The 14,721-nt window shown below is 36.6% G+C and overlaps 1 protein-coding gene and 1 long non-coding RNA gene across 7 annotated transcripts in view; one reads left to right on the forward strand and one right to left on the reverse strand.

Moving 5' to 3' along the window:
- The window catches only part of LOC119715496 (kinesin-like protein KIF20B), a 40,828-nt gene extending 31,289 nt beyond the window's left edge, over window positions 1-9,539 (forward strand). For all 4 annotated transcript variants that reach the window (XM_072039586.1, XM_072039587.1, XM_072039589.1 and 1 more), the window contains exons 28-34: window positions 634-795; window positions 1,765-1,875; window positions 2,909-3,112; window positions 5,435-5,512; window positions 6,328-6,475; window positions 7,789-7,943; window positions 9,283-9,539. In XM_072039586.1, coding sequence (XP_071895687.1) covers window positions 634-795; window positions 1,765-1,875; window positions 2,909-3,112; window positions 5,435-5,512; window positions 6,328-6,475; window positions 7,789-7,943; window positions 9,283-9,360 — 936 coding nt within the window. In that variant the 3' untranslated portion in view covers window positions 9,361-9,539. The remainder of the gene's footprint in view (window positions 1-633; window positions 796-1,764; window positions 1,876-2,908; window positions 3,113-5,434; window positions 5,513-6,327; window positions 6,476-7,788; window positions 7,944-9,282) is intronic.
- LOC140002736 (uncharacterized) overlaps window positions 145-14,721 on the reverse strand; it is a 32,548-nt gene continuing 17,971 nt past the window's right edge. The window contains exons 5-6 of one of the 3 annotated variants that reach the window (XR_011810036.1): window positions 11,342-11,447; window positions 145-781 (exon numbers count right to left, since the gene is read on the reverse strand). This is a non-coding gene — a long non-coding RNA (uncharacterized lncRNA). Of the gene's footprint in view, window positions 10,527-11,341; window positions 11,448-14,721 lie in introns of all 3 variants that reach the window. The other 2 variants (XR_011810035.1, XR_011810037.1) reach the window with 2 other exon arrangements.

The raw sequence follows: 14,721 nt of genomic DNA on the forward strand, positions 1-14,721 counted from the left end.
AGGACTTTGCCCCAGGCTAGGCTGAACACTTAATAGGAAATAGTTTTCTCTTTCTTCAGGTGCTTTTCTGATCTAACATGTAGAGTGGCATGAGATGAAAGAAATGAGGAAAGTTGAAAGAAAACAATGGAGGCAGAGAAGGAATGATTTCTCAAGTTTTTTTTAATTTCTGTGTCCAGCTCTTAACCAGGATAGCAAATCTAATTAGAAGCATACGACTTCAAAAGCTAAACAGAAGACTGATTTAGTTATCCCTTCTCTGGATATTTGACCTCAGTCTCTCCAGGTGGACATGCTTAAAACAAAATGACCCCAACTGCTGGCTCTTTCACAGCAGCAAGGGCTTAATGGAAAAAATAGAAAGCCAAACTTCTTAGACCTTAGGGAAGATGACTGAAGCACGTAAATAGAGCAAAATAAAAATCATATTACATCTTTCCAGGCTATGTGACTTATTTACTTCCAATAGTGGCCACACAAATAATTTAAACTATCGTAGCTTCTGTTTGATAGAATTGCAGGCTAGAACAGAAAACTAAAATTAATGCTATTGAGTAATTGCAGTGCTGCTCATGTATATGTTAATTCTTTTTGCCAATCCTGTAATTTGGCAATTTTTACTATGTTTGTTAGGATAATGAAACTGTGATAGAACTAAGAAAACAGTTGGCTGATAAAGAGGACTTCATAAAGGAATTGAAAAAATGCATTAACCATGAAAGCCTTCAGTTTTCACCAGAAGTACCTTTACATGAAGAAAGTCAAGATACAGTGGATTTACCTGTAAACAAAGAGGTATGATTAGTACATACTAATGTTTGTTATATTTAGAGAAAATAATTGTAATAATTGTTGTTCTGTTCCTTTCTCAGTATATATTTATGAGATACTGGTAATATCCCAAAAGTTATAATTTCAGGAACTTCCAAAATGAACTGTTAAGTGTATTTTTTAAAAAAAGTTCCCATGTTCCCAAAAGAAAAGGTTGTGTAGGTTATCATGCATTCTCCACTAATCTTGCTGATATAATTCTAGTATCCAGATAATGAAATTTGCAAGCTCTACCACATTTGTCTGGCTTGAAAGAAAAAACAAGTGCTGCTAGACTTCTCTTTTGATCATCCCCACGTGTCCAAGCAAACAGCATGACCAGCGTGATTAAACAAGTTTGTGGCTGGTGCTATTATTACTATTGGAAGAAATACATATGCAGTTCTCTTGTTTATGTGGCATGAGGAAAAGGCCAGCAATACAGCTTCAGAAGTAGCTTCTGTTTTGTTCTTTCACTTACTTTCCTGTAAAATAGTTGTTCCCAACAGCAGTGCTCACATCAGTCCCATTCTGTTTGTTTGAATTGACTTAATTGGTTTTACTATTCCTGCTTCTGTGAAGGGTTATGCATGGACACTCACTACTTATGAATGAGGAGAAAAGCCAACTGGTGTTGACAGTCATTGAGAGTGCTGTGAGAGCAGGAAGGGAATAGATGACAAGCTGTCCAGAATCACACACCCCTAGATAGAATTTCCCTTTGCCACTTTCAGAGACAGAGTATTGAAAAAGATGGACTGTTGCTGAGACCCAGCAGCTCACATCTTACAATCACATCATGATGTTACTTGCTTCTCAGACTTGTGCTGTCTTTTAGTCTAGGTGTTCATGAGGTGTCTGTGCTTGAGATTTTATAAATTTAGAGAACTCAGTGTTTTTTTTTTTTAAAGTTCATCCTATAGGATAACTTTTATTCATTCTAAATATTTACAGTTTATGAAGAAACAGAGTGAGATTAATCCAATCACTGGAGACACTGTTCCAATAAGACATGAAGTTAAGGAGAATGATTCCAACAGTGCTTCTTCATTAAGTGAAACTGAGGTTGGTATGGAACTTTAAACTGGAAAGTTTTATAGTTGTATAGTGTATGGATTTGATAAGTAAAAAAATGGGTAGGAAACAGTGTCATGTCTGAACAATTCTGAAGTTATTCTGCAGGTATCTTTTGACGTGATCAGATTGTCTGATTTGAGAGCTTTTGGTAGTACCAAAAGCTGAAGAAACGTAACTTAGTGGTGAATTTTATCTATGTGCTTTTGAAAACTTTCATTATAAAGTAGCTGATTAGATAAGCCACCTGGAAAAACACTTCTGAAGCTATGTTAGCTGAGGATGCTAACCAACCCTATGCAAATCTTTGATTGCTATCTTTCATAAAGTAGCAGTTAGATAAAGAAAAATGTTATTATTAACCAACTCATTCTTGGAAATGCAAGATGTGTGCTTCGGCTGTGAGGTGGTACAAGAGAAAATCTTCAGCTTGTTGACAGCGTTGCTGTCTGAATGCCTGGGCTTTCTCCAGGGAAAAAAAGTGATGAGACTCCTGCAGATTGAATTTGGCTTGTAGCTTGCCAGCTGGACCTTGTTATTTACACAATTAACTTCCATAGTGTTGAAGGAGAAGGGCAAACTCTCTGAAGATAGGCTACAGAGAAATTCAATTGTTCTGTCTAAAGCTCTTGTATCTGCCTAAAGCTCTTGTACCTGCCTAGTTCCTAAGCAGCAGAATTGAAATGGACAATCATGTCAATTCTGCAGCTGATAGCTGCATAAACAACCCAGTTGTTTGTGCCCTTGAGGAAAACGACCTGGGAAGTATCAAGCTGAATTCAGCATGGAAAACTTAAGTTTTTATTCCAATCTATAACTGGAAAAAAATAAAGACCCCCTAGAAAATAAGGGTTAAACTCGGTTATAATTGGAGTAGAGTTCTTCTGTCATAAGAACTCCGTAAACTAGTATCTGAAAAATTGATTGAATGCTTACTTCACGTATCCTTTTCCAGGGGGGATTGCATTATATTTTTATCTCATAATTACTTAATTTGTTTCCTAAAAATTTCCATATATTGCAGGAGCATTCAGAAACTGTCCTTGACTCTTCTGAAGTGTCCACAGAAAATGGAAGAACTAGTCGGTTCCCAAAACCAGAGATGGAAATCCAGTTCACACCTCTGCAACCAAATAAGATGGAAGTAAAGCATCAGGGCAGTGCCTTACCTGTGACAGTTAAAATGCTCAAAACAAGAAGCAAAAGGAAGAGTGACAAAATGGATGAGGTATGACCTAGACCAACTAACAAAGTATTGTGTAGTTTTTCAGTGTATTACTGTGATACTTTATTAGAAATTTATTATCTGATTCTCAATGAGATTACCGAGGTCTACAAATACCTCTATATCAGGGAGGGGTGGGGGTGTGAAAGAAGTTTAAATAGACATGAGTGGTGGATCTCCAGTGTGTGTTGAATAAGGCCATAGACTTCAATATATCCAGACTCTGGCCCCATATCCCTGCCTTGCATTTCCTCTTTGCCTTTTACACTGTGCTCTCCCTGCCAGTACCATTTGCTCTGTCCCCAGCTCTCATTTGTGGGATTGCAGACCAATTCTACAGAATTGCTAGTTTTGGCTTCGGCAACTGTTGGTTCTCTCCTAATACCTAATTTCAAATTAAGCTTAATCAACACATTCCTGAACTCCAAGGCCACCTCCTTTTTTTTTTTTTTTTTTTTTTCCGTCATATGAGGGGCTGCACAGAACTGCACCAGCACCTGAACCTGCTGTTTTCTGTAGACTTGAATGAACTGAAGATGAATTAAGTTGGGCTAGGTTATATGCTGCAGCCTTCTTAATGTGCTGTATGTTTGTATGTGAGCCTGAGACTCCACTGCAGTTCAGGATGGTATATGTTGTTCCCTGCACGTTACCAGCATACTTTTCACGGCATTAGCACCAACACAGCTATCTCAAGGCTACCTAAATACCACAGTTTGGTCTTAGGGTTTTGTACCTGTAATGCTACTTAAGGGCCTTATTTGAATCTGTAAGGACTTACGGACTTGACAGGTTAGTAAGAAGGAGGTGACTTGTGGATGACTTGGCTAATGTGTGATGTCTTTCAAGTGGGTGAGCTTGTCCCAGCTGGAGAGTGAAACATTTGCTTTTCTAGCATCTCTTATTCAAGCATTACCAAATGATAACTTTATCTCAGTGAAGTAGTTGAGGAAAATAATCGCATCAGTGATTTAGTGTTCAACAGTATTTCTATAAATTCACTTGCGTGTTTTTTTGGTTTTTTTTTGCAAAATGCGTAACCTGGATTGCAAAAATAACTGTTGAAAGCTGCGTAAGTTAAGTTACCTGGAATTTACGCTTTATTCTGGGTTAGTGTCCAGAGTGGATTTAAAATATTTGCATCTTAAACCAATTTCATTCAGGAGTAATATCCATCAAACAGATGGAAAACTTGAAGTAAAAAATAACCACCCTTCTGAAGGCACTGGAAAAACTGCTGAACCTTATCTGCAGATGAATATATTTCATCTAATGTGCTTATCCACCTTTTTAAAGACTGCTATAACGATTCACTTAAATCCTTTCATAGTATAATGGTCCATACCTTCATGGGATAACACTTAACTAAACTTAGAAATGTTACTTAATTATGTAATGCTAACTTATTTTTATTGCTGTTTTATTCATCTGAATATTACTCTTAAATATTTATTTTTGCATTACGTGTGCCAAACAAATTATGAAATTATTCAGTAACTTTAACGGTGTCTCAAACTAGTGATGGTTTTTAAATTCCTCAGAACTGAAAAGCGTATTGTCAACACTAAAGTCAGGGACAAATTAAAAACTATTAATGGTGAAACGACTATTTCTTGTTGACCTTAAATTATTTTTTTGCTTTTAGAAATATACAAAATTGAACCTTGTACAGAGTACAATCTTTAACTGAACAAATTAACAGCCATGCAGACCTATAACGGCATCAGAAAAGGGAGAAGAGTATTTAGTTATCTTATCTGAAATCCATTGCATTTCTTCTCTAGACAGCTGTACACACAAATCAGCTTTTTAGACTTCCCATACATTAGCTTTCTATTTTAGTCTAAAGTATCCAAGCGTGTCTTTAATAGAATTGTCGATGTGCAGTTTTGCTTCACATGGATCTTCAAAGAAAAGCTTATGTAGAGAGATGCCTTAATTCTATTGTTAATCTGTTAGTAACAATCTGTTTTTATCATTGTCACCATAAACCTGAAAGCAACTCAATAAATCTAAGTATAAATTCAACTTACATGTTTGCTTGTTAAATACCTCAATACTGGATGTGTACGAAATAATGGAGAGAAGAGAATTTCAAATGGCAGAATGGTTTGCCTACAGGTATTTCTAGTTCCTTTTAAGTTTATTTAGCATTTGAATAGTTACCACTATCCAATTATCCATATTAGCAAAATATCCAAATATCCACATTAGCAAATACCTCCATACTGTTAGCCATAGCATTTAAGTTTAAGCAGTGGTTGTTTATATGACAAATTATTTCTGGAAGAATCCTAGCCAAAATTTACGTATTTCTTTTCCTAGGATTTTGTGAAAAGTGAAAACAAGAAAAATGAAAAATCTATGGCTTTTAGCTCACCTTCTACAAGCAACAAGAAAACGGTTTGTTTTTTTTTTTTTCCTATTTTTGACGTATTTCTTCTTCTTTTGAAGTATTTTAGTGTTTTTGAAGTTTTTATTTTTATTTTTTTTACTATTTTTGATAGTTTGGCATTTTCTGTAATGCATTTCTCTAATTTTCTGGAGATGTGAAAGGAGTGAACATTATTACTCAGCAATATCTTATCTCACTCAAGAATATATATAAGGTTTCTTAAACACTTTGTTCCTCTTAAATCCTATAGGCTAACCAAGGAGAGAGTAAGTCTGTTTGCCAAGTGTGTACTGGCTGTATTGTATAATGATCTGGAGGAAAGGATGTTGTTGAATGCTGAATATCAGGAAAGTCAAGTTTGAGTGTATCAATAAGTGCTGTTGTAGGTGATGCTCTTGAAGTAAAACTAAAGTTCATTTAAATGCATGTCACTTAAATACACAACAATTACAAAAATGTCTTCAGGCTGCAGTACTATCCTGGGCAAGTTCAGAGGGTGGGTACTGTATTTTTTTTCCTATCAGTTTCCTTATATTTTATTTATAATTAGAATGGTTTGTGTAAAGAAATGCTCTACAACCTGGAATTGATGTTTAAAGAAACTGTTTTCAGGTATTTCACTCGTGCCCTGAAATACTTGAAACATTGACAACTTTTTCTGGATATAGAATGAGATACTCCCACAGCGAGCAATATAGACCAAAGTGGTGTCAGTAGCAAAGCTCAAAATGTCAGCTTAAAAAAAACCATTGAAATAAAATGGAATTAAATTTGAAAATAACTCAGACTTCAGCTTAAACACTGGTCTTGTATTTCTGCTCAGGTGTCTACTACACAGACGTCTAGAAAAGAATATTCTCTAAGAAAGCAAGAATCTACATCAAACAAAAGGTCAGCTAGAAAAAAGGATGGAACACTACAAAGGCTTGGAGGCTTTTCTCAGAGTTCTCCTACTATTATTCATTCTAAAGGTTTGTACAGAATAAATAAGACTTATTCTGTGTTTTCTGGGCATTGTGTAATGACGTGTTTCTACTGTGGTCTGTTAATGTGCATGTTATTAAAGGACATGTCTGCCATGTTAAGTAGTTTATGAAATAATGGAAACTGAATTAGGGACTGCTATGTTGAATCCTGCAGAGTGGAAAAGGCTATCTTGATTGCAAGGACCATACAGTTCTAAAGTTTTGGTTAAGTGTAAAAGGTAATCTTGGTGGGATTAGAGGCCACTAAGAATTAGGAGGTGAACTAAATCCAAATTCAAAATCCTTTGTATTTCCATAAGTAATCCTTTTTTTTTCCATCTCTACCTGTCCATGTTTTCTGTATAATGTGTAATAATGACTTTTGATGCATGTATTTGTGAGAAGATTAGTTCTACAGAATATGAAAGCTATATGATAATACAGAGTACATTAATTGCCATATTTTATTGATGATCTTCCTTATATTTAAACATAGTTTTGGGAAGATTAACTGCTAGGCATCTTCACTGAAGAACCTTTTCTGTTCTTTCCTACAGTAATGTACAATCTGAGGTTCTATGGCTTAAAAAGATTAGCAGAATGCATAAAAGATGATCAGTTTTAAGTCCCAAAAGACATTCTTATCTTGCTGGTTCAAACATTCGTTCAAACATTCTGTGTAGATAGTGAAAACTGAAGATCTCTGCACCAATTTGAAAAGTTGCTACAAAATAGATGTTATTTCTGTGTTCTAAAATAATCTAGTTGATGATAGTGGGATTGTTCAAAAACTTTGCAGGCTTATATCTATTCTATGGGGACAGCATATCAATAGAAACCAAATTCAGATTATTCAAAATTTCAACCTGGAGTTACTTAATTCAAGTAAATGGGTTTCAGTTTTTAACCTTCATTACCACATCTGGTATTTTCTTTCCCTATTTGCATAACTTAGTATTTCTGGAGTTTTCTTGTTTTCTTCTAGCTCATAATATGCAAGTACTCATCTCTTTAGAGATTTAGTACTAGTTTGAAACTATGTAAGTGTATAAACTTAGGCCTGCTGTCCAACTCCTGCTGAAGTTTAACTTTTAGTGACGTCTGAACCTGAATTTATTTTAATATCCCTTTTGAACGTATACTTTAAACTCTTGCATCCAAAAAGCTGTTTCATCTGTAGAAACCGTGGTGGTGAAATAAAATGTTTGAATGTTTCCACTTCATTCTGTTTATTTTTAACTACTTCTTTTTGTATTCATTACCTTTTTGAGGCTCACTAAACCAGTAAGATACTGATTTATGACTTAAAATTCTCCTAGCAAAGAAGCAGATGGCAACAATAAGCTCTCCAAAGAGCTCTCCGAAGTCTTCAGAACCAGAAAGTCTCAAAGGAAATGAGATCAAGCCCAAACGAGCTAAGAGAAAGCTGTATTCAACTGACATTTCCTCCCCTCTAGATATCTCTGCTTCTTCAGTAAGTACTTACAGGTTACTCTAATGTAATATATTTCTATAATCTTTGCTCAAAATAAGCTATAAGGGGAACAGAACAAACTTGAAAGTCTGGTAAATTTGCATAAGGGGTTTGATAGTACTGAGCATTTCTTGATTATACCTAGCCATTCTTTTTGGTAATGTTTTCCTACTGTTTTATTTTATTTTCTATTATCACCTCTCTTCTGCGTTTGATTGTGACTTGATAGGTGATATAAACAATCTTGGAGATCTCTTTCTGTTTGGAGCCATAAGTAGCTTAGTTCTGGTAACGGGGAATGTGAATTATTCTGCTACAGTAGTTGAGTCATAATGTATGTGTTTCTTCCAGCAATTAACTGGCATAACATAACTTGTTATACTATACTACTTATGCTATGCTAGTTAACTATAGCATAAAGAAAGAATAGAAATACAGGCAATTTAGGGATCCATTAACTTGGAACAGCATGATCAAAGCACTAAAGAAAATTCTGCATGTACAATTAACTTTGCAGTGGAAGTGAGTGCTTAAGGTAACTTCAAATTCCATTTACGTCTAGCTGATCTTCAGGTTACTTTAAAAAGTTGTATACATCTGTGCTTTTCCAAAGTACACTTTAGACAGCCTGCTGGGTATGCTTGAGCTGTGTTCTCCTGTCTAAGCCAGTTTATGAAGGGTCTTAAGTGCTAAGGCTCGATGTACTGTTCCTGAAATGCGATTTCATGGCTCTCAGTAGCTATGGTGCTGGTAGTACTCCTGCTCTATTGGAACTACGTCTTTTAAATCTGTTTAAGCCTTTCTTCTATTCATGATGGTGAGCATTTGTCCATGCTGCGTTATCTCATTGAATTTTCTTCATTCAAATTGTATGAATGAAGGAGGCAGAAACCAAAATGTTGTTTGTTAGAAGATGAAGAAAATGGGACAGAACTACAGAGATAACAGAAACTGAGAAACATGAAATTGAAAGGAAAAATGAAAGACGGAATTCTGGGAAAGTGAGAAAGCCACAGAAGTTTAAGCTATAAATGTATTTTGAACACCTCATTTCACAAAATGAGTATTAGAGTTAAAAAGTTAAATTTGCCTTCAGATTTTCTTGGACATTTTTTAAGATAAATGGAATTTTGTATGGTCATAGCATTTTTGTTGCTTCTAATCAAGCAGCTGTAAAATGGTCTCTGTCCTATAAACACCTGGTTAAAAGAGAAGATGTTTTCAGAATGAAATTTGCCTATTATGGGGAGAAAAACATGTAGTTGATTACATGAGTCTAGAAGTGTATGTCAGCCTTCTATAAAGAAAAGATGAGTAACTCTTGAAATGTCTTTTTCAGATTTTTATAGAACAAAATGAGAAGGAAAGTGATCATCTAATCATCAAGCGACGTCTCCGATCAAAACCAGCTAAATAATCTTGCAGAAGCATGATTGTACTTCCTAGTCAAGGCATGCTTTATTGTATTATTTTAGCTGATTGTATGTAGGAGGTGATAGATACTTTGTCATGCTACTAAGCTGGTATATAGATATGTAGAATATTCCTGATGGTTTCACACTTTGACTTAATTAAAATTGAAATAAGCTCAAGAAAGCTTGTATCTTTTTTTTTTATAGGAACTGTTCCTTAGTTATCCGTTGTTCAGTGATAACTATGCCTGTGAAGAACGGCTTAAATTCTTGTTTTCAGGTGGCTCGTATACTTACCCTAAATTTGGGGTGGCAAGGTTAGGAGGAAGAGTACACATCATGACTTGTGCATCCTTAAATTCTTTATAATCCCTGAAGGAGTATTAATATCCATAAATGTAATCTGGTATTTCAAGTGACACAGTTTGGTGTGGACGTCTGAAAGCTTATTCTAACCATCCAATCCTCAACTAGAACAGGTGCTTTTTGTACTAAGATTTTAGTTCATAATCAAATCACTGTTCTTCTCCAGCTCTTCTGTTTTCTGCTGTCTGGTCCAGGTATCTGGACTAAATTCTTTCAGGACTATAGACGAGTATAGCAGTGAAGACTTACCTGAGGTAGATGCTACTGATTTTTAGACAAGTGTCATAGCTGGAACCATAGTAAATATGCAAGGTGAAGTCATGTAACGCTCTTACACAACGGGGCTGTACTTGCCACATTTATTCTTTGTCTTCCTCAATATTTCATCTGCGTTGTTCCATGTTTAGCAGATGTTTTCAGTCAGCTGTTCATCTTGACCCCTAACTTGTTTTTCCTGAATAATTTCAGTTAATTTTAGAACCCATCAGCATGTCCTTGTTTAGCTGGATTGTTCCTTCCATTGTGTGTAACCTTGTGCTTGCCTCTAGCAAGATTCATATTCCATCATGTTGCTTTGAATGACAGTTTGATTGCTTATCATTAAATCAGCAGAAGCTTATAGCTCTTGTTTTACAAAAAAAAAAAAAAAAAGGCAAGGTAAAATGCAGGATTGAAAGGATTCTACATCACTTGATTTTTGGATGTATGATTTCTTTATTGACTGAGATGTATGGGGAAGTAGTAGAAATACCTTCAGCCACTTGACATCTCTGAAATTGCTGATTGGTAATGTTTGTTCTTCTCCCTACCAAATTTGAAGTTTCATAGTTTCAAATCCTTAATGCTTTTAGCTTTTGTGGGTTAAAAAAAAAAAAGCAAGTGAGAACTTTATTTCAATTAATTGCTGTGTTAATTGCAATTTAGTCATTTGTGCATCTAACTAGAATACAGATTCTATTAACTAAGTCAAGCTACTATGACCTACAGGAATTCTACTGTATTTCACCATCTGCATTGTCAACTTTTCTAAATTCTCATACTTAGTATTAGAAGCTCAACAGTGTTGCTGAGCTATCTGGAAACCATATTTTTTCCAGAAAGTAAGCTGTTCTTTCAGAAAGCCATTTGAATAGATGTTTTTAATACAATTGCCGAGTACTGTACATTAGAGTACCTGTACTTACACAATTTTGGTATTTGTCTATTTCACTTATTCCAGGGTATTTGGTTGCTAGGATAGCCTCTGTAATTGTAGAAACTGCACTGAATTAAATTCATAATTTAATTCAGGTGTGGTTATCATACTTCATAATTAAAAATTTCTAATATTTGCAGAGTTAACACATTTCCTTTGCTTTGGTCAAGGGATTGGGATTTTTGTGCTTACTTCCTACAACTCTTGAAGGTTGAGCCTATATGTTAGCCTAGAAAATGAATCATGCTCTGTGTACTCCATTGTCCATGTCAGGAATAAAAGTTCCCTCCTGAGTAGGAAGAATGTGACTGTCAAAATGTGATGTTAAAAACAAAACACTAGGAAAGCACTTGTTTGGTGATATAATATGTTCACTTTAAATTCTTTGGAAGTAACAGAAAATGCCTTTTCTTGGCCAGGCTTACAGTTAGCTTGATGTTGTCCTCCTTTCAGCTCCTTTTCTGGGGGACCAAGCACAAAGGTGTTTTAGAACATCACCTTCCTTTGTCTTCTGACTTTTGCTGATAAATGCTGTAGGTAGGTAAAAGCTGAGCATGAATATACCTCCTCATTTATTCTAAACTTTCTTATCAACTTCATTGTTTGGCTTGGCGTAAAGAGAAGACACCTGATATTTAAGTCTTCCTTGTTGTCTCGTGAACTTTCCATCTGCAGGAAGGCATAACCCAGTGGTGTTCTCTGATGTATGTACCGCTTGTGCATCACTGGCTGAAGAGGAGAATAAGACCTAACTACAAAACTGGGTCAAGCAGTTTAGGATATCAATACTGATATCCTAAGAGAACTAAAATCTCACAAAGGAAAGTCTCTTGGGGTAGCAACAGTAACTTCCCTTATTCTTTCCAAATTTGAGGAGACCTAGTTGCTGGAACTATCTGAAATAAGACCATGTAGCTTGGTATTGATTGTTTTCATATATTGAGAAATTCTGATACTTAAAATGAAGTTTCCTTTTCCCAGGAAAGAATGAACTTAGATGACTATAACTTCAGTAACAAACTTAGCCTCACTTTTTGTTGTTTCCCATACGAAGAAGGAAACTTATGTAGCATGAAACATTTCAATTTCTGATCTAACACCAGAGTTCTGCTAAGTGCTTTGTACAGGCATGCTATTGTCTCTCAATCTGGTTTTAAAATTGAAGGTAGTGAAATGCCATTCTTATTTGGATAGCAGCAAGCTGGAGCTGCTTTAAATCACCTGTCAGCATACAGCTCCTTTGAAAAATCACTTTCAAAGGTTGCAAAGGAGCTGTTACAGTATTCAGTCATTAAGTGCGTGTTACAAAATGTGTTCACACAGCAAGTGATGCTACACTGTGAAGTAATAGGTGATACTGGCTGGGAAAAAAAGAAAAAAAAAAAACAACAAAAAAAACAACACACAAACCAACAGCAACAAAAATCCTTTTCATAAAGACTAAACTTCCAACAATTGATCAAGCAGTTTGTTTTAATAAGTGTTCCTAAACATGTCTGTCACTGAATAGTTTCTTTAAAGCATGTCATGCTATAAGGAATTCCCAGAAAAATAATGTGTTACAGTTGTATCAGGCTGTATAATTTTTCCAATGGATAAGTTACATCTTGAAAAGACTATTCCTTGTTTACCTCTGGCTAATTTGGGGGTGAACTGTTTTTTTTTTCTTCCTCTTCATGGCACCCTGATTATGGTCATAGCAAAGGCTTCTGGAATGCTAATACTACTGGAAGGCACTACTTCATACATTTCAGGCTTTCCTTTGGCAAAAGAAAACAGGGAGGAGCAGTGGCAATGTGATCAGACAGCTCACTAAAATGAGGGTAACTTTCTAGTATTTAGAGCATGGATTTATTTTCTGCTCGTTTCTGTGAGAAGCAGAGTATTTCGGGGGTGTTTCTTCAGTAACAGGATAGTTTTCTATAATATGCAAGTACTTGAATGTTCTTGCAACTTGACTAGTGCTGTGAAAGAACCAAAATCAAGAAAAAACGGGCCTGCTTGGGTGGGTGTGCACATCTGCAGGCCTGCTGAACTCGTGTCTTCCCTACAACAGCTCAGTCCCCAGAAGATGGCGCTGAGGCACCCTTCTTTGCCTCAGCTCTCCCAACTGAGATCTTCAGCTGGGAGGTGCAGGAAGGCAGAAAACGTGGGTGGGTTTTTTTTTGTGGGTGGGTTTTTTTTTGTTTGTTTTTTGTTAACTAATCCACTTCTCATCACACTTAGACAAGTGTTGTAGAAAGTGGTTAAGGAGGTATTGGAGAGGCATTGGGGAGGCAAGGACAATCCCCAGACATGGACTGTATATTGATTAAGGAGGTATTGGGGAGGCATTGGGGAGGCAAGGACAATCCCCAGACATGGACTGTATATTGATTAAGGAGGTATTGGGGAGGCATTGGGGAGGCAAGGACAATCCCCAGACATGGACTGTATATCTCGAAACAAGACACTGGAACTCATGATAAGGAAGCGGCAGACGGACAGAGAAACAAATGTAAGGACTATAAATCTCAAAACTGGACATTGGAATTCATTATAAAGATACAACAAACGGAAGAATTGGCAACAACCAGCTCTCGCAATTAAGAAACGTGCCAATTCAGCAGATTCCTGACCAAAGGTGAAAAGTACACTGTGAGGAAGACTCGGGGTCTTCCTCCCAGAGACCCCTGCCCACGTCCCAAAGACCCCTGCCCACAATTGTTGGAAGGCTCTACGCAGGCGCAAGGTGCCAAAAGGCTAATTAGCATGAGAAGCGAGGGAAGGCGGGGATAGGTAATGCATATGTATAGGTGCTTGTAGAATATTGATAGATTGATCGTATAAATTCAAGACTGCTTTCCGCTCTGGGTATGCACGATAGGTGGAGAGATCCCCCGTGCATCCAGCGCTGCAATAAAGAATATACCACTTAAAGGAATTTCGGCTTCGATCTTTGAATCAATCTGGCACCCCAGATGGGACAACCTCTCTGCCGGACCGCAGGACCCGCTGGGGACAGGACTCCCTAGGGTACCCCCGGGATTTCCCGGAGGGACTCCTCGACTCACTGGATCACTGCGGAGGCAGACAAGGACCCCATCATTGTAAGTGAGTATATTCTTTATTCTGGTTTGGTTTTCTGGTAGACCGGTCGTCTGGAGCTGTCTGTAAGTCAGAAGGTGATCTTCTGCGAGGCAGTGTTTGGTATATACTTTGTGGTTAGCACCATAAGTATAAGTTTGGGGACCTTAAGGAAGGAGCTCGCTTTAAGGTCCATCTGGAATTGTGTTGTCTATTTCGGTTTTCTGACTCATGGAGTATGGTATTTAACTCTGGTTATTGTTACTGTGATTTTGGCTATTTTTCTGGTGGTAATAGTAGGTTCGTGGCATTGTTATAAGAGAGATATCGTTACGGTGTTACACAGTTCGGTTTTCTGACTTATCGCATGTGGAATTTGACTCTGACTATTGTTATTGTGATTTTAGCAATATTGCTGGTAATAGTAGCTTTGTGGCATCGCTACTGAAAGATATTGCGTGCCTGTAATTTTGTGAGTGATACGTTTTTGTGATACATTTTTGTAAGTGATATGTGTATTCTGAAAGTGTGAACTGGAAAATGGGGGGGCACACAAGCAGTGAAATTTTAAAGAAAAGTGCGTTAGGATGTGTTTTGAGTCACTGGAAGAATATTGGAGGATCTGCCGGTGGAAGTGTGAACAGGAAAACATTGATAAAATATTGTAATCAATGGTGGTCGCTTTATAAGCTGGAATGTGGAGAAAAGTGGCCCCTAAATGGAACTTTAAACTCTGATG

The sequence above is a fragment of the Anas platyrhynchos genome, chromosome 6 (assembly GCF_047663525.1).
Source record: "Anas platyrhynchos isolate ZD024472 breed Pekin duck chromosome 6, IASCAAS_PekinDuck_T2T, whole genome shotgun sequence".
NCBI lineage: Eukaryota > Metazoa > Chordata > Aves > Anseriformes > Anatidae > Anas > Anas platyrhynchos.